We start from the raw sequence: 23,899 nt of genomic DNA, 5'->3' as shown, positions 1-23,899 counted from the left end.
GGAGGATTGTACGGGAGGAGGCGGTCCCTAAGATAGCTTGGACCCAAGCCATTTAGGGCTTTAAAGGTGATAACCAACACCTTGTACTGGGCCCGGAAGCTGATAGGCAGCCAGTGGAGGGACCTCAAAACCGGAGTAATGTGGTCCCTCCTAGATGTACCTGACACAAGCCTGGCTGCCATGTTTTGAACCAGCTGTAATTTCCGAGTCAAGCACAGGGGTAGCCCCATGTAGAGTGCATTACAGAAGTCAAGGCGTGAGGTTACCAGCGTGTGCACAACCGTCTCGAGATCCCTTACTTCCAGAAAAGGGCGCAGCTGGCGTATCAGCCGAAGCTGATAACAGGCACTCCTGACCGTCGCATTTACCTGATTTGTCATCAGGAGCGACGAGTCAAGGAGCACCCCCAGACTGCGAACACAGTCGCTGGAGGAGAGTGTGACCCCATCCAGGACTGGAGGTTGCAACCCCATTCTTGGTTTCGGGGCCGCTACCATGAGCACCTCCGTCTTGTCTGGATTCAGTTTCAATCTGTTTTTCCTCATCCAGCCCATTACCGCCTGAAGACATTCATTGAGAGAAGAGATGCCATCGGAATTCGAGGCCGATGAATGAGATACGGAGAAATAGATTTGGGTGTCATCAGCGTACTGATAACACCCAGCACCATGACTCCATATTATCTCACCCAGCGGCTTCATATAGATGTTAAATAACATCGGGGACAAAATAGCCCCCTGAGGAACCCCACAAGTGAGGTACCTCTTACTGCAGCTACAGGCCCCGAGTAGCACCCTCTGAGACCTGCCCGAGAGGAAGGACCGGAACCACTGCAAAGCAGTGCCCCCGATACCTAACCCCCTCAGGCGGTCCAAGAGGATGCCGTGATCTATAGTATCAAAAGCCGCTGAGAGGTCTAAGAGCACCAACAGGGTCACACTCCCCCTGTCAATGCTCAGACGCAGATCGTCGGTCAAGGCAACCATGGCAGTCTCAACCCCAAAGCCTGTCCTAAAGCCAGTTTGAAATGGGTCTAGATAATCGGCTTCATCCAAGACAGCTTGGAGCTGAAGGGCAACTGCCCTCTCGATCACCTTGCTCAAAAATGGCAGCAATGACACCGGCCTATAATTCTTCATATCCAGGGGGTCCAGGGAAGTTTTTTTCAGGAGCGGCCTAACCGCCGCTTCCTTTAAACAAGATGGAACATGTCCTTCCCTGAAGGATGCACCGATGATATCTGTGAGGAATCTCATCAATGCATCCCCCCCTGGACGGCCAGCCATGATGGGGAAGGGTCAAGAGGGCAAGTTGTCTTCCTCATCTTACCAAGCAGCTTGTCCACGTCATCAGTACTCACAGATTGGAGCTGATCCAGTATGACTACATCGGCGGAGTCACTGGACGCCTCGCCTGTCGACTCTGTTTCAACGGTGGCATCTAAGTCGGCTCTTATCTGAGAGATTTTGTCTGCAAAGAAGTTGTTAAACGTGTCACAGCAGGCCGTCGTCGGGTTAAGTAAGGGATTTGGCGCAGGGGTCACCTGCGTCATTTCCCTCACCACCTTAAACAGCTCTGCTGGACGGGACTCTGCAGACGCAATACATGCAGAGGAGAAGGCTCTCTTTGCTGCACGTATTGCCTCCCGATAGGAACGAAGAAAATTCCTATGGCGAGTTCTGTCGGATAAGAGTCGAGTCTTCCGCCACCTGCGCTCTAGCCGTCGTCCAAACCGCTTCATCTTCCTCAGCTCTGGTGTGGACCAGGGCCTCCGATTTGGGGCGGGATGGCAAGGGCGCTTGGGAGCGATCGTGTCGATAGCCCTGGTAAGATCAGTGTTCCAGGTATTGACCAGAGCATTGACCGGATCACCGGCATTCCCAACCATTAAACCCTCTAAGGCTGTCTGGAATCCAATGGGCTCCATCAGCCTTCGAGGGCGGACCATTCTAATGGGTCCGCCACCCCCGGTGGGGCAGATATTGGCTCTAAGTTTCGTCTTGACCAGGAAATGATCCGTCCATGACAATGCGGAGGTACTTACCACCTCCGCCCACGGATATTCCTGTTCCGTACTGAAGACCGCATCGAGTGTATGACCTGCACAATGTGTGGGCCCTTTGACCAATTGGGATAGGCCCATGTTTGTCATGGTCTCCATGAACTCCCAAGCCGCACCTGTTAAACTGGTCTCGAGCGGAATGTTAAAGTCCCCCAAAACTAAGAGTCTGGGGGTCTCCAACAGCAGCTCAGAGACCAGCTGTGTCAGCTCGGTCAGGAAGTCTGCCAGACAACGGGGTGGCCGGTAGACTAGCAAAATCCCCAAACTATCCCTGGTCTTCAGGCTAAAGTACATACACTCGAAATGGACTGTGTTCCGGACAGGTATCCTGGCCAAGGTTATTGCCTGATAGACCATCACACGCAATTTTGGGCAATGGGAATTCAGTCTGAGCGCAATCATGGGGTTTCACGTTATTGCGTGATAGACTACCACACGCAAATTCGGGCAATGGCATGCTATTTTGGGGCAATGGGAAGCCAGTTCAAACGCAATTTGCATTCACATAAATGTGCTAAACTAGCGAATTCACGTGAATGTTTTCTGCCCCCACTTTCTTTTCATTAGAAATTAAGAGAAATTCCTCATGTGTGATAAACTCCTGAGCCTAGAAACTCAGGTTTCAGTGTTGGCCAAGAGTGCATTTGCACAGTTAAAGTTTGTGCACTAACTGCATCTATCTGGCCTCTGTAACACATACTTTAGATAAATCTCAGCTAGATTACTGTAATGTACACTATGTGCCTTCAAAGAGTAAAAATAAACTTCAGCTAGTTCAAAGAGCTGCAACTAGATTGCTAACTGGGGCTGGCTACACGAAACACAGAACTTTCTTGTTGCAACAGCTTCACTGGCTGCCGGTTCATTTCCAGGCACAATTCAAAGTTTTGGCTCAGGTCTAGATTATTTGAAGGGCCTAATTTTCCCTTATGAACCAGCCCATGCTTTGAGATCTGCTGGTGAGGCCCTTTTCTCTGTCACACCATCCTCATAGGTACATCTGGTGGGGACACGTGACAGAGCCTTCTCAGTGGCTTCCCCAGGCTGTGTAAATCTCTAAGCAAAGATATTTCTGTTTTGACAGAAATGTGATGAGGGACTATATAAAGCCCATCTCACCTAAGCCATGAATTGGCTCCTCCTGATTATATAATTGCATAATTAATTGTGTAATCCTGCTGGTGTGTGGGTGTGTGTGTATTTTAATCTGGTTTTAATCTTGTTTCAACTTTTATATTTTGTCCATTTATACAATGTTTTTTTTAACTCCCTGTAAGCTGCTTTGAATCCAGAACTGGAAAAAATGTGGAATAATAACAACAGCAACAGAAAATAGGAGTGGTACTAATGTGAGTCTAATAAAGTGAAACAAATCTTTCTCAGAAGGTAAAAGGTTCTCCTTCACTTGAGATGCTTAAGCAGGGATACGATAGCTATATCTAGTATTGTAGGTGCTATACTGAAGACGGGGTTGGATTTTCATTGTGGCATACTGAAGCATGACTTTAGTGTCATATTTGAACTAAGTCATGTTGGAGGTGCAGAACAGAACATTATTCTATATATCCAACAATAGTTAATTATTCCATGCTCTTTAATCCATCCTTTAAATCCTTAATAATTTGTACTATGCTATACGAATATCATGATCACATACCACTGAACTAAATATTTTAGTGTTTTTCCCAAAGAGCTCTGAAGAGAATTCAGGAACAATATGCTTATTGATTTGCATTTAGAGTCCATTTTGTCAGCAGTAATTTGAGATAAATATCCTGAATGCTGAGCTGAAGTAAAAAGCAGTTCTTTGGATTGAATCCCAGTATTAGTTAAGCATACTTAATGCCAGAGACAGCACTGTTCCCTGAGAAAAGAATATTAAGAACCAAGGGTTAACGAAATATCACACAATAGCAAACCAACTCACTTGTGGCCTCTACTACAAGCATTAGTGTTGGGACTCTTCTTCACATGATCACAACTTCTCAAATCTACAGATTCCAGCTACCGTATTTTCCAGTGTATAAGACGACTGGGTGTATAAGACGACCCCCAACTTTTCCAGTTAAAATATAGTGTTTGGGATATACTCACCGTATAAGACTACTCCTCTTCCAACGCACACCAAATAAAAATTTAAAAAACATCAGATTTGATTTCAATATGGTAATTTTAATTCAAATGACATGCAGGTACTTAGCAGGAAACCTTGTTGTATACAAAGCCTGCTTGGATTGGTCAGCTCTCCCTGCCTGCCCAGCCCTCCCTGTCTCCAGGACTATCAAAGCGGTAGCTGCTTTCATACAATCGTCGCATAGGGTGGGGATGCGGCCGCGGCCATTTTTGAGCTCCCCCCATCATATGCGGCGACCACAGAGTTCCAGCTCAGAGGTTTCAGCACCTGCCCTATAAGATGGCACCCGGCGTATAAGACGACCCTCGACTTTTGAGAAGATTTTCCTGGGTTAAAAAGTAGTCTTATACGCCAGAAAATACAGTACAGTGGACCTTTGTTATACGCTGGGGTTTGGTTCCAAGATCCCCCGTGTATAACAAAATCCGTGTATGCCCAAGTCCCATTAAATATAATGACATAGCAAAAAGGTGTCCCTAATAAAAAAATGGAAAATCAAGGTAAATTTATACGTTTTTGGAACATTTTCAAACCGTGTATGCTTGAATCCGTGTATAAAAAATCCGTGTATAAGAAGGGCCGACTGTACAGTGCGCTTGCGCCATATGCGGGCGCGCCATACGCGGCCTTGAGCATACGCGCTCAAGTAGCGGTGCATGTGCGGGGCGGAAGGGGCGGCGCGTCCCATTCAATTGAATGGGCGCGTGCGCCCATTGCGCCCTGTGCGCGCCCGCACTGCTGCGCCGCCGTGCACGAGCCCCATTGTTTCCAATGGGGCTCGAGCATAGGCGGAATTCGCCTTACGCGGAGGGATCCGGAACGGATCCCCTGCGTAAGGCGAGGACGGACTGTATATACAATTCACAGACAATTTGCAGAACTAGACAAGATTCTAAAGTGTAAACATACACAACTGAGCACTAAGGTTAGAATCATCCAAGCCATTATATTCTCCATCATCATGTAAGGATGTGAGAGCTGGCCAATGAAGAAATCCAACAGAAAGAAAATCAACTCATTTGAGATGTGGTGCTGGAGAAGAGGGCTGAGGATACAAACAAATGGGTCCTTGAACATATTTGGCCTGAACTCTTCCTGGAAGCCACAATGACTAAACTGAGGCTGTCATCCTTTGGTTACTTCATGAGAAGGCATGACTCACTAGAAAAGACAACAATGCTAGGTTAGGGTAGTAGGAAGAGAGGAAGACTACACACCAGATAGCGAGACTCAACCAGAGGGGCCACGAACCTAAATTCAGGACGTAAGCAGAGCAGTGGAGGATAGGGTATCTTGGAGATGTCTCATCTTCAGGGTTGCCATGAATGAGTTGGGGCCAACTTGAAACCCATTAACAAGAACAACAACAACAACAATTTACAGAGCTTAGAATTCCTTAAACATTAGCTTATTACACAAAATTTATTCAATTTAAAAACAATTTTAAAATTCATTATTTTAACCATGATAAAGCCAACTGGGACTCAAACAGATGAGGCAAAAGGAATATCCAGAGGCCAACTGGCGCGGGATCGTGGCAACCACACATGACCGGCCCACATCTGGGCCGCCGCCACAGTCCCAAATAGGAAGCCAGCAAAGAGTGGACTTTGGACTCAAACAGACGGCCTAAAAGGGCCGCTATTGGGCTGTGCTCATCAAGAGCTGGCCCAAAACCAGCCTGTAAAGGAGCAGAAAGATCCACTCCTTTTTGGCGGGCTGGTTAGGGAATTAATTGGGACTAGGTGCATGCAGATGCTGCGACCCTGATGCGAATGGGCCTCTTGCTGTCTTGGGGCAGCCCTTTTGGGCCATCTGTTTTGCCCCTTTGTCTGCTCCAGTTTTTCCTGGCAGGGCACACTCTCTGTGCAGCTTCTGACCACTCTGGGGGTGTGCATCATCTAAATGCCATGTCCCAGAGTGGCTGGAAGCCACACTTCATTGCCCGTCTGTTTTGGGGCAATGTTAGCAGGTCAATTTAACCATTTATATTTCATAATATTTTAATTTGTTAATTTGGGTTAATGGGATAATTAGAACTTTTTTGTCATTTTTAGGTTTTTTTAGTTGTTTTTTAATTTAAAACTAGTGCATTACTGCTGATGACTGACATAATAAATGTTATGATTTTCCCTAAAACAATTTGTAATAAGAAATTGACAATTTTGTTTAACATTAATGTATTAGCATGATCACTGATCTGTGTGCAGCAAGCCAAAGAAAGGTAGGGTGTTGAAAGTGTATTCATCACTATTCCGTTCCTGGCAAAAAAACCAAACAGATTTCCTAATATTCAGGAAAACCCTTCCAAAAAAAAAAAAACAAAAAAAACCAGAGCACCAGTGAATTTTGTCTGGGGTTTATGAAATACACATTTTTTTTTCTTCTGTAAACACAACAGGTTTTTAATGCAAAAACTAAGTTTAATGCACCAGGAAACGGTGTTTGTGCAGAAAAAAAAGGGGGGGAGAGACTTATGCAGAAGAAGCCATGCATCGTTCTGCATAGCTTAACTCCCCAAATAGGTAAGCAAAGTGCAAATAGCTCTTAAAGAACAGGATAGAAATATTTGTTTTCTCCTACAGTGGGGAGAATATTTTGAACAGTATGGGACACTATGAAAATTCCTTCTTCTTGATTGCAAAAATAAAGAACATGAAGATTTACATCCCTAAAGAAAAGTAACAATGCATAAATTCAATTGCTTGTCCCACTGAATTAATGGAATAGACCCACTGAATTAATGGAATTTACCTAAGCTTTGTCTTATCACTCATCAACTAATGCAATAGATCTACTGTAGCTAGTGCTAGGAATTGGTTTACACTAAAAATTACTATGAGATTAACTCAGTACCACACAGAACATGGGGTAATATGAACCTTCCTGACAGCAAGGAACAGGGTGCATATATATCATGCACACTGGAAAACCCATGCCATGCAAGAGTTGTACAACATACATTTCTAGGAAGGACTATGTTGGTATAGCAAGGATCTATGGGCTCCTCCATGTGCTTGCCAGAATTTTCTTTCTTGGAAATATTGCTTAATCAAAAATTGGTTTATTTGCTGGAGTGCTCAGTCTTACAGTATTTATATGATACCAAAAGCCAGCTGATAGTACAGAATATAAATTGGAGACAAAAGCAATTGCTCAGAACATTCAAGTGTCATCAAAGGCAACCATCGGTACAATGAGTCCAACCTAAACATATGATTTCCTTGAGACAGGAAAACAGCACTTGCTTTGGAATATGGTATCTTTCTGCTATGGCCACAAAAATACACAAGACATTTTTCAAAGGTTATTTTAAGATAGAAAAGGTATCTGAATTAATACCCAATTAGATTACAGCTCCTAGAATACCCCTGTGAGCACAGCAACTATTAAAAGAGCAAATAACCAGAGGGGGTGCTACAAGTATCTTGCCCATCACATAGGGCTGTATCAATTGAAAATGATCCCACAATATAGTAGTAAACAATGTATTTGACACTCTGGCAGGATCTGTAATAATAACAATGTAAGCTCATCCTCAAAGTGCTCAGAAGACAGAAGTCACAGTGTCCCAACTGAAGTTTTATTGCCTGTATTTTACTGCCCTTTATCCCTGGTCCCCATATGGCCCAGAAAGGGAGTGGCCTCTGCTGCGTAGATATTCCTCTAGAGCCTAGAGTAGACCATTTTAACTGATCACAGCCTTACCATCTGTGACAAAATGTAGGTCTGTGACTGTAACATCATCACTTCTCTTCTCCTATATTGTTTTTAACATCTTTACCTGATGAAGAAGCCAATAAAGCTTCGAATGTTTGTATGATGTATTCTGTGTTTTTTAGTTAGCCTAATAACAGTGTCTCCATTTTGTGGATTTTGTTGTTTTTTGCTGCATGGCAACCACAGCTGCACCTCAATATGTTCCATTGATTTTAGACATCTTGAGTCTGACTATGAACCAAAAACCTGAGTTCTAAAATAATCTCTTTCAAACTTTAAAATAAAACCATTCCTCTCATGTCAGTTTTCATTCCAAAAACATGCATACATCCATAAATACTTAAAGGCAGGAGTGCTAGCTGACAGCCTTACCAGGTAACTTAGCAGAGTGGGAAAAGTTAAGATAGAATAAGAAATGGAAGAAGTCCATTTTCCATTTAAGAAAAGAATCACAGCTACTCCTGCTTGAAATTCCCAGGGAGCCCTCATCAGCCCAACATATCTTAATTTGAGCTTGTCTTCCAGGTCATCAGTTCATTCTTCATGCTCCTGTTTTTAGAATTCTTAGTAAAAGGAACCCAATACCCACCCAAGACAATTCCTATGAACATGCAACAGATTTTCCAGAGGAGAGAGAATACTCTAATTAAAAGTGATGTGACCCAGTTGACATCTGGGCAGTATTTCCTCAAGAATTATGAATATTCCAAAAGACCAAATACATGCTCCATATAAGGGGATGTGACAGGCTTTGTCAACATTCCCCATTGTTTTCAAGACCTCCATGAGACAAGCACAACACATCCCAGCCATTTATTAAGAATCATTTTTGCAGATCATTTTAAGACTAACAATTCTCTTCATTTCATTTTTTGAGATAGTGCTTTTGGGCCAGCTAGTAAGATTTATTAGACTGGTGAGTTCTCTCTCTCTGTGTGTGTGTATGTGTGTGTGTGTGTGTGTGTGTACTGTCAAGTAGCCTGTTGACATATGGAGGACCAATGAATTCCATAGGGCTGTCTTAGGCAAGAAATGCTCAAAGCTGGTTTTGACAGTTCCTTCATCTGAAATATAGCCTAAAGCACCTGGTGTGCATTGGCAGTCTTCCAACCAAGTACTAACAAGACTTGACCCGACTTGGCTTCCAAGATCAGTCAGGAGCTGGTGTCTATAGGATATTTAGTTCCCACAGTAGTGGTCTCCTATCATAGGAGCTACATCTTCAGAGGTGGCCCACTATCTTCAGAAAGTTCTCCTCAGGAAGAGACATACTGATTGCTAATTGCTGGTTTTTAAGATAATTTTGTTATTTTATTTTAGTCTGCAGTTTGATTAATGTGCTGTTATTGTAAATGTTGAGTAGTTGCTGGTTTTATTTAAAGTTGTTAAACTACAATTTCCTGACTTTACTTTGTTTGTGATGTTTTATCTGCTTGAATTTCTTTGTTTGTAATGAGCCTTGTCAGGACAATGTATGCTGAAAGCTAGACAGTAATCAAATAAATAATAAAATAAACAACATACACGTTGAGTATCTCTGATCTGAAATGCTTGAGACCAGGAGTGTTTTGGATTTCAGATTTTTTCAGATTTTGGAATATTTGCATACACATAATGAGATCTCTTGGAGATGGGACCCAAGTCTACAGATGAAATTCATTTACATTTGTATATACGTTATATTTTTAATATGTTTGTGCATCAAACAAAGTTTCTGAACCCTGAACCATCAGAAAGCAAAGTTGTCATTATGTCAGCCATCCATTTTGGATTTTGGAGTATTTTGGATTTTGGAACTACAGATAAGGGATACTCAACCCATATTAACAGAGTGCCTACAGGAGTTGGTAATGTCTTTAAAGATTTCCTACAAGCTGTCATCAAAGGAACCACATCCAGTACAAGAAATAGGGCCTTTCACACTAAACAATTATAGTTCTAGGATTCCACTATGAACTGCCATGCTTCTGTCCTAGGAAATCCTGAGATTGGCAGTTTTATAAAGGGGCATTTAGTCTCTCTCCAAATTATGAATCCAGACTTCCACAGGATGCAGCCATGGCAATTAAAACAAGATCATAATGCTATAATTGTTTAGTATGAAACTGCCTTGGATTACTTTCTATGTTCAAATGATTCACCCTGGTGCACCAAGGCCTCGGGAAGCCTACTATTCCATTTGTAACAGAAATCAGAAGAAAAGTGAGGAACCAAGATATGATAATTCCACATTTATGAATATCTCTTTCTCCATTTGGCTGTTCAATCAGCACTTGAGAGAAAGCTGGTCAATTCCTGTGCTTTTACCTAGTTGATGTGGAAGTGATGGGGCCACAAGAGACAGGAACCCAGCAGCCCCCACAAGAAGGAAGAAGAGGTAGTGGCCAGAGTGCTATCATCCCAACTTCCTCCCGCTGCGGCAGCAACGGCTCATCCTTGAACCACCTGAGGAACCAGCAAATGTTGGGCTGGAGTGTCACCCAAGCCCCTCCTCCCTGCCTTAAAGTCTTCCTTCGCATTCAATGTTGAGACAGTCCATCAAACTCTTCCCTTGCCTGATTGAAGAGCCACATCCCTCACTCCTTGGAACCATCTTCACCCTCTCTTCCTCCTTCCCTTGTTCACTGATCTCGCATGCGCTCCAAGATGCCCTCCCCATTGGCCCACTCCAGCTTGACAGCAGCTTCCCATTGGCTCGGATTCAGCATCAGGACAAGAGCTAAAGACATCTTAATCTCTTGGCTTAAAGGGAAGATTTGTTCTTTGCTTCAGCCTCGCTCCTTCGAGGAGGGCTGCCATTGGAATGTGACAGAGTGGCTGTGGCTAAGGGAGGGGCAGTGAGTGGGGGCCGTTCTCTTTGTCCCCACTGGATGGATTGCCCAAGAGGGAGCTGCTTCTTTGTTTGCCAATGGCTAACTGAAGGGGCGGTGTTGTCCACTGGTGAGTCTATATTGCATTTGGCATCCTTGAGTGCACCTGCAAGGAAAGCAGAAAATATTCTGGGGATGCGTCTGCACTGCAGAAATAATTTGGTTTCATACTGCTTTAACAGTCATGGCTCCATGCTACTGAATTCTTGGAATAGTAGTTCCGCCCTGGTGCCACAACCAACTACCATTCCAGAATTGACTCCCTGGGTAGGGGTAACAGCATACTGTGAACTCAGCACATTGTTTTCAATTCTTGAGCATGCAACACTAGTGTGAATACCAGATGATCTGAAATTTCTCCATACAGAGAATCAAAGCTGTCTGTCTTATCCATCTGAAACAGCAGCAGGGATTTATACAGAGTAAAACTGCCTCCTAGCTACAATAAATCCTTCTTGACATATTACCTCAGACTTTTGCCTTTCTCTAACCAATTCTGCTACAGCTGTTTCATTAAGTCAGATCACTCTGATCCTCCAGTTTTTATATACCTTTGATTCCCCATTCACTTGCCTCTTGTGTCCCCTCTGCAGAGGATTTAGCTTTCCAGTCCCCTAGTTTCCACGTCTTATTTCTGATGTTCCTCTTCTCTGCATAGCTTAATCCTGATAAATTCCAAAATGCACGCTCTCTCACACACAGAGACATATTTACACATATGCTTACACACACACACACACACACAAAACACAATGCACAAATACTATTTTCCTCACCCACTCCTATGACAGTTTATACCAGAAAGATACACAGCTTTTCAAGCTAATTTGTACTGTATGTGATGGTTTTCTTTTTATATGTCTGTAAAAATGATCTTTTACAGGTTAATTAAAAATCAAAAGAAGTTCTGTTCCTATTCTTGTGTTTGAACTAGAATCTGAAACAGGAAACTATGGGAGACTAGAGGAGCTATTTTGGGGAGGAGAAAAATATGCTTTTCACAAATTTTATTTTGTAAGTAGCCACAGTAATTTTTTGTAAGCCCTCAATTCAGAAATGAACAATGATCACAGGAGTAAGTCACTCAAACATGTGGGTAATTACATTGGTTTGTCAACTGCTGTAGTGTTTAGAACTTCTGACAAATTCCTGAAGTTATAGAACAGTAGACCTTTTCATCTTAGATATTTAGAGGCCAAGAAAGAACTGAACATTACTGTTTGCCAACATTTATGAACATTACTGTTTCGTGTGTGATAGCTGAGCCACAAGAAACCACTTTTTTGGTGACAGATGTAAATTTAATAAGATTAGTTCCTCCATGATGACTGAATGGGAAACATCTATATTTTAGGTGCTGGGGAAGCCACTCAGACATGAAGCAAATGCTGTTGCCATCAGCATGATCTGCACACAGACCCCAGACAGGTGGATAAGCTACTTTCTGTGCTCTCTACCAAAGCACACCTCAATGAAAGGCTACTTGCTACTTCTCCTGCAATCCTTCCATTGGTGTGATTTAAATATTCTCACCTACCACATTGCTCAGATGACTAGCAATGTTAACATGAGATGTACACTAACGCTCTTGCCAGGCAAATCATTTAGCAGACAGCTATTTCTTGTATGCTACATTTACTGGTATCAAGTGTTTAGTGTTGTCCAAACAAACACTCCATTATGCCTGTTTAAAATGCACACACTATTTTTAAAGGAATCTATCATGGCATCTTACTAGGTTGTCTGGCCAGACAGGAACTGGAAGGTTCTGGTGGCTCCAGTCCTTCCTTGCAAGAAAAGTTCTGTCAATAGCACTAAGATACTTTTGTTCCATCTATGGCCTTGGGTTGCCACAACATTTCATCTTGTCTCTAATGCTTTTTAATGCCTCCTTGAAATCATTTAAGATAGTCATTTGGAGGTTAGGGCCAAGGTGTCATCAGCAAGCAGATGACACAGAGCTCCATTCCTTGTCTCCATCAACTAACGCTGGAATGCTGTGGAGGCAGTTTGAAGAAGATGAAGGTGAACAAGATGAAACTTGACAGAATGGTGAAACAGATGGCCTCAAAGTGGCAGTGTGACACCACCCCTGAAAGAACTGGATTGGGGCCACAGCAACTGCACGCCACAGACTTAATCTGGTCAGCTTCTGTTCCAAATAGGAGTGAAAAATATCCACTCCTATTTGGGGCAGAAAAAAGGCACCCCTTCACCTCTAGAGCCAGCTTTTTGCCTGCTCTGGGCGAGTTTCATCTAAACGCCATACCCCCAAGACAGCTGGAACCTAGCTAGCATGTAATTGCCAGCACAGCTTCTGGGTGACTTGGGAGCATGGCGTAGCTTTACTGGGCCGTCTGTTTCGGCCCTAAGGATGTAATCTCTTTCTTGTCTCTTTCTCATGCATGAGAATGAGAAACCTTAATGCTTTTTTTCCCTTGTGTGATGAGATATTTTCTGCTGGTCTTTACAGAGTTTTTACACTTTTAAGAAAAATCTTTCAACAAATTGCACAGCTAGACTACAACAGCTGCCACCTTGTAGTATGGACTTTTAAAAACCAGAAGCATGAAATGGATGGTTTGCGTGTTTTTGATTAATCAGCCAGTCCTTATGTGCTTGCTGTGTGTGTGCTTTGCTTCACAAAGGAAAAATACATTAGTTTTGTGCGGAGACATCTTGCACAAATTGTAGAAACTTTGGCCAAAAATATATTTATTATTTATTTATTTGTTTATTTATTTATTTATTTAGGTATTTATATCCCGCCCTTCAGCCCTAATGGCTCTCAGGGTGGCTTACAATTATTATTTTTAATCAGACAGTTCCCTGCCCTCAGGCTTACAATCTAAAAGACACGAAACAATAGGAGAAGGGAATGGTGGAGGGAAAGGGGATGAGGTCCAGTGGTTCTTCACTACCTCTGAGGCCTGGACCAAGGCAGATGGATTGGAGGGAGGGCTCTTTTATTGTTATTTTATTGTTATTATATTATTGTCTCATTTTCATGCTAGAGGTGAAAAATCTCTCAGCAATTAACAATCAACAGGCTGTCTCATCAAGAATGAATAATTTAGCATCTCTTCACATACCTAATCCAGACAAGAAATAAATTCTATGGATAGATATGGAATCTAGACAGAATCACATTCCTTCTAAAGGACACTTGCATTTGTGGGGAAGCATAGATACAGGTGGTGAATAGGTGTTGACTTTTATAAGCTCATTAGCCAGCTGAGATCCTGTTGATGGCAAAACTTGACTGGCCTTGGTTACATTCAGATTAGAAGTTTTACGCAGGACTGCTTCTGAATATGGTTTTGAAGGTAGTGTAGAATACCGATGAATAAATGCCTTGGGATGCTAGGTACTGAGACTTTATCTCTCCAGTACCATATGAACTACACTGACTGCCTATCTGCTTCTGGGTCTGAATCCAAATGATGCTTCTAACTATTAAAAACCTAAATGGCTCAAGAACATTATTTAATGGACCACTTCTATCCCTTAGAACCTTTCCAGGCTTTGCAATTGGCCACTGAAGCCCTAGTAAAACCAACTGCTTACATGCTGGGGAGGAGAGACAGTGCTCTCTGTGAATTTCCCCAACCAATGGAATTCTCTGCACAAAGGGATGCACATGTCTCCCTTGGTAATTTCTCTTAGGAAGTACAGCTGCTTTTATCATCTCTTGTTTCAAATATTTTTGGGGTTGCCATGTCAGAATTTCCCCCAAATCTGAGATCTATGGATGATACTATGTGATGTTGCAGGAGGCAAGCCATAGTCATGTTAATTAAGCATGATACATTAAGTACCAACAACGGCTGAACAGAGTATGTTACTTAAATTAAAAAAACAACAAATCTAACAAATGGGGAAAATATATATAAGCATAACACAGTTCAAAAAGCCTCTGATAGTGAAGCTCCTTTTTACAAAGGCTTTTAACACCCACCCAGCCTCCGTGTTCTCCTTGCCCACTGTCTAGCTGGATCATTGGAAGGATGGTGAGGAAGGGCTGGAAAAGTTTATACTTTAAGTGTATCTGCAAGGAACATTGTAATATAGGCTGAGCTGGGAGAGCTGGGAAAGAATGGGATTCTGCTTTAGGTGTGTCTGCCCACAGCAGGCAAGGTGAACAGATGCTGCCTCTAAAATCCTTTGTGTGAATAGTAAAACAAAGAGAAAAGGGAAAAGCAAATTACCCTGCCTCACCAGCTACCCCCAGCATGTCAAAAATCATAGTCCTAGAAGTTTTGCCACCAAAATGGAAATTATAGGAAAAGTAGGGGTTGATTTTAAAAACTCATTCCTGAATTCATTTTTGGAAGAACCTTCCAAGTAGTCTCTAGAAGATTTTTTTCTTTTTTTTAATTATGCCATAATTTGCAAGAATATATCAACCTGCTCTTTTTTCTTTTTTTTAGGTATAAAAACCTATCCCTATGCTTTTCATGTTATTTCTGCCCGGATGCCAATTTTGTTTTTGTAAAGGAATAATGCTCAGCAACACATATACCTCATTAACTGAGGTATACGTTTATACACACACACACTTCAACACAGGGTTCTCATTTTGCAATTCTTTCCCCTCACTCTGAGGACCAGAGAACAGTGGCAAAGCTCTGAGACTAAGGGCCAGCCCCTGACATCTAAGAATCCTAATTAATTTAGAGTATTTTGTGAATGCTTGCTAGTTTCAAGCTGAGATCTATGCTGCTTTTTTTTAGTCTCCAGCCCTCCTTCAAACATGCCCCCCAAATGTAGGATTAGTAATATTGATGCTGCTGCTATAATATGTTAGCTTATTTATGCAGGGGACATTTTTCGTTTCAAAATGGCAAAAAATTAATAAAGGATAAAATTAAGCAACACATAATTTCTCCAAAATACATTGCCATGTTATGGTTCCGCTGAACCATCTCCAAAGTTACCCAAATCTTTCTGGTAATGAGGGGGAATAGTTTGTTTCATTGACTTTCTAGCTGCATGGCACAAAGCATCTTTCTTTGGCCCTTACAGTGTTTATTTTCATGAGCTCTGTTATTGGTAAGCAAAAGCCCTGGGCCACTTGGATTCAAGATACAGGACTGAAATGAGCAACATAATCAGTTCAGCTTAAATTTCAAGGACAAGAAACAGTATGAAAAAACGATTGATGTTCCTTGTTATGACTTGTTTAGTATTTCACTACTTCCCCATGTTGTTTCAAATGTGCTTGTTTTCTGCAGTACCCACAGTGAAGCCAAAAGAAAGAAGCAATACAATCAAATTCAGTTCAAATGAAAGCTTTTTGGCCTAGATAGCATATACTTTGGAAGACAGCAGAAAAACAACAGAAACAGGCATCTAGGGAAAATGAAGAATTGAATTACTATCCAACTCTCTTTATTTTAATATACTGACTAGTGTTCAGTCACAAGCCTTCCAGTCTTATCTAGGGTTGCCATTCATCAGGACCTCCAAACCGGGACAAATGTAGGACAAATTTTTCAAATGTAGGACACATTTTTTTTTTGTGTCCTACATTTGAATAGGAGCCTCCGAGGCTTTCCCTCTGGGCCTGGGCCCCGCCCTCGGCAGGGGCGGAGCCCAAGCAGGGAGGGACTCCTCCCCTTCAGGGAGGCTTTCCCTCTGGACCTGGGCACCGCCCTCGGTGGGGGCGGAGCCCAAGCAAGGAGAGACTCCTCCCCTTCAGGGAGGCTTTCCCTGCAGGCCTGGGCTCCGTCCTTGGCGGGGGCGGAGCCCAAGCGTGGAGGGACTCCTCCCCTTCAGGGAGGCTTTCCCTCTGGGCCTGGGCTCTGCCCTTGGCGGGGGCGGGGACCAAGCAAGACGGACTCCTCCCCTTCAGGGAGGCTTTCCCTCTCAGCTTGGGCCCCGCCCTCGGTGGGGGCGGAGCCCAAACAGGGAGGGACTCCTCCCCTTCAGGGAGGCTTTCCCTGCAGGCCTTGGCCCAAGCTGCAAGGGAAAGCCTCCCTTAGCTTGCCATATCTCACCCGGGGGTGGGGGCAATCCCGGGGGCGGGGCCAAACCAGGGCAGGACCGTGTGGACCCGCCCCAAACCGGGAAAGTCCCAGGCGGGATATGGCAAGCCTAGTCTTATCATTACTATATAGAAGGCCAATACAGGTATACATCAGTTTAAAAAGCCTCTCACAAAGAAATTAAAGTATTTTTATACCTGTCTAGGATCCTCCTTTTCCTCCTCTATCTAGCTGAGTATATATTTTAGTAAGGTCGGCATTGGGAGGATTGTGAAGGAAAGCTGGAGAAAAACAGACTTTCAGTGATGGCTGCAGCAGAATATTTGTAGTAAGCAATGTAATAAACTTGACCTGAAAAACAGTGGGATTCTACTATAGCTGATCCTACCATAGCTGTATGTGCCTGCCTATAAGAGGCAAGGTGAACAGCAACTGCCTCCAGAATCCCTTACTGAGTATGCGTGAACAGCAAATCACACAGAAAGGTGGAAAGCAGATAGCTCTGTCTCACCAGCTAACCCCAGCATGTTAAAAAAAAGTACAGATCAATACATTTGACAGCAAAATGGAAATCCTAAATATAAAAATAAAAAGATGGAGGCTGGTTAAAAAAAGTGTAAGCCTGGATGAAGCCTTCAAGTGGTTTCTTCAAGGTTCAAAATGTTTTGATTACTCATGCTAGGGTTGTTTCACTCACATATGCATGAATAATGTTTGCTGAAACAGATTGACCTGCTTTCTTTTTGTGGTGTAGGAATGTAGCTCTATTCTTTCCATGTTATTTCTGCCTAGTACCCAGTATTTCTAGTACCTAGTATTTCTGTTACAAAGGTAATGCCCAGGAACACATTTATTTCATGTACTGTGGTATACCTGTACACATGCCAATACATACCAAAATATTCAACATACTGCATATATAATGTTGCCCAATATTAACAATCATTTACAATGAAACTACAACTTGTAATACACAATACTGGGTAGCTAAAGGAACACCTGTTATCACACTCAACTGTCACTATTTTTGATGTTATTAAAAAAAAATCATTTGGACTTCCTATACAGCCACTAAAGATTTTTTCAGTTGTAACAGTATGGGCACTTGTTGAGAAATTCAGTGTTCTCTGCCTAAGGAAGGAGTAGTTAGCTTTGCATACGACAAGAATAGCCTGGATCTCAAAGGAATATACTTTTCTGTTGCTAATGGAATTAACTTTTATTACCTGTATTTTGTTGTCCTTTGTCATTTGGCCATATGGCCAAGAAGGGGAGTGGTCTCAGCTTTCATTGAGATTCCTAGTCCAGGCCATCTTAACAGAAGACAAAATATAGGCCAGTGACTCTGACATTGTTACTTTTCTTATCCTATATGATTTTTGATATCTTTACCTGATGGAGAAGCCAGTGAAGCTTTGAAGGCTTGCACGATGTATTCTGTACATTTTGGCTGGCCAGTAAGGGTGTCATTCTTTTGTGGGTTTTGAATTTTGTTCTATTTTGCTGCATGGGCAGCATAGCTATTCTTGAATATTGAATTCTGCTGCAACAGGGTGAACTTTAACAAGAGGGAGTTAATGGAGTGGGTCTGAACTCTGAGGTTTTTGCCTCCAACAAAGATAAAGCTCTTTCATTAGGACTAGAATCAGGATGTTTTACCTATACGGCACCAAAAAGTTTTTCCAGATATACCAATACAGGGACTTCTTGAGAAATTCAGCGTTGTTTGCCTAAGAAAAGGCAGTTAAGTGTTGCACAGGACAAGTACAGTCTGGCTCTCAAGGGAAGTTATTTTTCTGTTGTTAATGGGAGTTGTAATTTCATTGCCTGTCTTTTATTTCCCCTAGTCCCCACATGGTCAACAAGGCAAGTGGCCTCTGCCTTCATTGAGATCCCTCTGGACCGTCTTAACTGACAACAGAAGTAACATCTGAGACAAAATGTAGCCCTGTGGCTCTAATATCAACACTTTTCTTCTCTTGTATGATTTTTAACATCTTTGCCTGATGAGGAAGCCAGTGAAAGTTCGAAAGCTTGCATGAGTTATTTTGTGTATTTTGGTTGGCCAGTAAAGGTATTGATGTACTGTGGGTTTTGCTGCATTTTGCAGCATCTCTGAGTGTGTCTACTGGTAGTAAAGTATCTCAAGAATGACAATGGCTTTAGGTAGACATTTACCCATGTGAGAGGCAATTCTTGAGGAAAATCTGGGGCCAGATGTTTGTGTGTGCAAAAGTGTTTTGTTTTCAGTTATTTCAGTGTGTCAAAATCAGAAGGCACTTCTGTATTGGCTTGTCAGTTCTCAGAAATGATTGAACTAAACTAAACATTTTTAAAAATCACAGTGGTGGTCAGGTAATGGCAGTATTCCTTTGTCTGTCATGGTGAACTAATGTAGGCTTACACTGTATACACAAAGAAATGTATATATATATTTATTTATTTTTGGCTAGGCCTTTGCAGAGGCTGGATGTCCATTTGTTGGGAATGCTTTGATCATGTATTTCTGCATGGCAGGGGGTTGGACTAGATGATCCTTGTCGTCTCTTCCAACTCTAGGATTTAATGAGTCTATGTAATCCTACTTTACTTGAATCATTCCAGCCAGTTCACTTGCCTAGATGTTTATCTTAAAGAAGGGACAGCTAATGGAGGAAGGTCAGTGTGGTGTATGGAGAACAGAGGAGGAAGGGAAAAAAGGAATGGATGGAATTGTTAATAAATTTTTCAACAAATCCAAACCTCATGCTTCATGCCTCATATGTGTAGCAAAGTCGAGACTCAAAACAAATGGTAATAGGATTTTAGAAGCTAAAAAGAGCATGCTTATGTAGACTGTGAATTTTTGCCCTTTAGTTTATGTACTATACTTGTGTAAACTACATCTGATATCTTTTATTTGCAAGGAAGGCCAAATGCAAACAATCTGTGTGCTACTGTTGTGATTAATCCTTTTCTTCCCCAAGCATGATAGAACTCACAGATTAAATTCAGGATCATGCTGTGTATATGTAAATAATATGTGTGCCTGACAGTGGTAACCTAGTAAACCTCAGCAGTTCTTCCAGGATGTGGCTAAACATGCTTATTGATTACTAATCCGGTTTCATGTGCAATTTCCGTTTCCTACAGACCAGAAGAAAATATCCAGCACCATTTAAGGCATTTTGTTTGTTTCCTCTCTTTAAAAAATATTAGTTTTTCACAGATGAGCAAATATTAATGTAGAAGTCAATATTCTCAGTGCCAGATTAACTATAAAAGTAACCTCCCAAAGTACCTCAAATCCTGCATGCCATATTAGTAAATCAATTAATATATATTTATATATTTGTTGCTGTAAATTTCAAAGGCACTTTTCATCTAATTTTTTAACTATAATAATAAATACAAAATTTATTTTTATCCCGCTTTTTGCCAAGCAATCAAAGCAGCGTACAACAGACTAAAATACATCCCTATATACACAATACCCCCCTTAAAACAAGATTAAACAATATAAAACTAAAACTAACATTTTAAATCCAGGCAATAACCATGGGCAAGGTTCGATAAATGGGAAGTCTTATTAGTGGCCAAGTATTTTATTCTGGGAAGGCCTGCTGGAAGAGAACCGTCTTAATGGCTTTTTTTAAAGCTTTCTAGATTGGTAATTTGACGGATCTCGTCCAGCAGGCCATTCCATAAGTTGGGAGCAGCTGCAGAAAATGTCCTCTGGGAGGTCACATCAATCTGGCCTTTAAGGGCTGTAGTAAATTCCTCCTACAGGACCTGAGTGTATGGGGCAGATTATATGGAAGGGGGCGATCCCTTAGATAGGTTGGGCCCAAGCCATGTAGGGCTTTAAAGGTGATAACCAACACCTTATATGTGCCCAGAAACTGATAGGCAGCCAGTAGAGTGACTTCAATACTGGTGTTATATGGTCACTCCTTGCTGTTCCTGTGACCAACCTGGCTGCCATATCCTGTACCAACTGGAGTTTCCAGACTAGGCACAAGGGTAGCCCCATGTAGAGTGCGTTGCAAAAATCAATTCTTGATTTTTACCAGCGCATGTACTACAATTTCGAGGTCACCCCGTTCCAGGAAAGGGCACAGCTGGCGTATCAGCCGAAGCTGATGACAGGCGCTCTTGACTGTCGCATTCACTTGATTCCTCATCTGAAGCGACGGGTCAAGAAGCATTGCAAACACAGTCCTTCAAGGAGAGTGTGAGACCCTCTAGGACTGGAGGTTGCAGCCCAATAACTGGTTTGGGGGCTCCTACCGTAAGTACTTCCATTTTGTCTGGATTCATATCAAGCTTTTTTTCCCTCATCCAATCCATTATTGCCTGAAGACACTGGCTGAGGGGAGAGATGCCATCTGTTGTTGTCACTGATGACCAGGACATTGAGAAATATATTTGGGTGTCATCATCGTACTGATAACAGCTGGCCCTATTCTTTCATTCTAAGGGAATATAACCTTCTTATACAGATCACACATGAGGTGAGACTACTGTAATCTGCTCTAGCAACACACTCACTTATGATAGGTAATTAGCTATGTATGTATAGACAACTGTTTCTGAGGTTCCTCCTTCAGACTGTTGATTCCACTTTAAGAGCCACAGCTCCATCGTACAGAATTCTGGGATTTGCATTTTGGTGAGGCATTAGAACTCCCTGGCTGAGAATTCTAAGTATCCCTCCCTAAACTGCAAATCCCAGGATTCTCAACCATGGCAGTTAAAATGGAATTATATTACAATGACTGTGTTGTGTGAAAGAACTCCTGGAACCTGACATAAAGGTGTTCATACTGAAGAGGATCTCAGGAAATAATGATGGTTACAACTAATGACCAGTCACAGGTGTGATCTTGTGTGAGATGATAAATGGCACTAAATGGGATCTATGTGTATTTAACCTCATAATCTTTAGTATACCTCACAACCTGTACTTAATCATAACAACTACAATGTAAGAGGTAAGAAGAACATTAAATACGAAGGTACTAATTTTGAACTGGATAACACAAAAAACCAAATTAATAGCTTACCAGGTAGCATTCAGAACTGATAAATCTGAAAACCTGAATGGGCTAGGGCAGTCCTGTCAATGACATTCCTTTGGCACCAAAAACATTGCAGTTGATAATCACTACTAAAATACTGTCCAGCACAGAATACCATACACTCATCAATGTGTCCAAATGCCTATTGTTTTCTTTAAGTGATTGTAGGGCATTATAGTAAAATTCTCAGAAGATGCCAGCCACCGATGCTGGCAAAACATCAGGAAGAAAATTTTCTAGAACATGGCCACATAGCCGGAAAACCCCACAAAAAAACATTGTAAAAGCTGTTAAACTATATGCTAAACATTTTCACTGTAAACCCTTTTGGAAACATCATGGTGGGCAGAGTGCAGAGTGAACAGTACTGGCCATATTGCCACATTTTGAAATGTCCATTCGCATATCAACAAGGACTCCTTTTGGCAATCCAATATGTCTCCATTCCTGTGAGGCCACAGGCCTCTTTGTAGGCAGAGCAATTTCCTAGACTATGCTCAGTTGCCACACGGCCAGAGGAGGAGGGGCCAGTCTGCCAAAGATACTCTCCCCATACCATCTTAACTAAAGACAGAAACAATAAAATGTAAGCATCTTACTAACATCTCTAATTTTTCTCCTGTGTGGTATGTACCATCTTGCCTGATGAAGAAGCCAGTGGAGCTTTGAAAGCTTGCAACAAATATATTGTGCATTTCAAATGTCCAATAAAAGTATTACTCTTTGGTGGATTTTTGTTTGAATTTACTAAATGGCCAACACAACTTCTTCTAGTTTACTGACCAAAACTGAATTGAAGTATAGCCTATTTGGTTGCTCTCAGGCCAGTGAAGTGCCTTACTTAGGTTTATCTTGGTTATGGTTGGACAGGATTCAGCAAAACACGAATGGGACATGCAAGACAAGGCCTTCTCTGTAACAGGAACTGAACTATGAAACCCTCTCCCAACAGAAATCAAATTGGTTCTATCCTTTTTGAGTTTTCAACAGATAATAAAAAATGTATTGTTTCACCAAGCTTTTATTTCTGTCCTGTTTTTAAAGAACAATTTTGTATTCGTGGTTTATATTGATATTACATGGTTTTATTCTACCATCTCCTTCTTTGGAGGTTTTTAAACAGAGGCTGGATGGCCATCTGTCAGGGGTGCTTTGATTGTGAGTTCCTGCATGGCAAGGGATTGGACTGGATGGCCCTTGTGGTCTCTTGCAACTCTATGATTCTATGATTAGAAACCATTTTTAGGGCACGGGTACCTAAAAAGAGCAATATATTAATACCTATGGCGGGATACAGACAGCCCAAAAAGGGCGGTCTCCTGCCGCCCTGGTTTGCTCCATGAGGGAGCCGCAGCGGACAAACTGCGCGGCTCTGTCGTGGAACAAAAAGAACCCGCAAAAAGTGGGTTCGTCTTGTGGCGCCTTTGTGATGCCGCAAGGTGCCAGGATGTGCGGACACTATGTGTCCATTGTATCAAAATGGCGGCACCCGTGTGTACAGGGCATCACCATTTTGATGCCCCCGTCACGTGCTAGGGGTCAGGCCGGTATGGATGCTATATCTTTGGCCAACCCCTAGCACATGACGGGGGGGCTGCACAAAGGCCTATTTAAATCTGGCCTATAATAAACAAACCCAAGGTTCCACCTATTTTAACCAGTAGTCAGAACACACTTTGCCTTCTCCTCTGAACTGCAGTGCATTCAACTACAGATGAAAACAACAGAAAACAAGAAATCTTGCAACATAAAAAGTTAGGAAGTCATTTCATAGAAAGTGTTGTTGTTTTTTAAAGGGGTTGATGATTCCTTAATTACCAAGCTCAGAAGTTGACACAGAAGTTATGAATTACTCTGAATTTCTTACCTTTCGGTAAACAATCATGTTTGGAGAGCTCTCCTCTTGATCAGCAGTTTCCATGTCACTGGTTCCCTGGGCCATGATGGACAGTTCTTGTTGCCAGTGGCTGCAAAGGCAAGAACAATATTTGAGAAAGAATATTAAGACAAATCGGAATGTAAGAGGAAACATTTTGGAATCAAATATGTGAGGCACAGTAGGAGAA

General features: G+C 42.2%; 1 protein-coding gene across 4 annotated transcripts in view; it reads right to left on the bottom strand.

Annotated features, from left to right (window-relative positions):
• The window catches only part of RGS6 (regulator of G protein signaling 6), a 325,966-nt gene that overhangs the window by 278,850 nt on the left and 23,217 nt on the right, over positions 1–23,899 (bottom strand). For all 4 annotated transcript variants that reach the window (XR_016280962.1, XM_089521809.1, XM_089521807.1 and 1 more), the window contains exon 2: positions 23,701–23,800. Coding sequence is in view for 3 of the 4 variants with exons in the window: in XM_089521809.1 (XP_089377935.1) it covers positions 23,701–23,775 (75 nt within the window). In the remaining variant the exon portion in view is untranslated. The remainder of the gene's footprint in view (positions 1–23,700; positions 23,801–23,899) is intronic.

The sequence above is a fragment of the Sceloporus occidentalis genome, unplaced genomic scaffold, assembly GCF_023333645.1.
Source record: "Sceloporus occidentalis isolate IW3139 unplaced genomic scaffold, rSceOcc1.0.p SCAF_4, whole genome shotgun sequence".
Lineage (NCBI taxonomy): Eukaryota > Metazoa > Chordata > Lepidosauria > Squamata > Phrynosomatidae > Sceloporus > Sceloporus occidentalis.
The sequence above is the reverse complement of the archived record's forward strand: the minus strand, read 5'-3'. Positions and strand labels throughout refer to the sequence as shown.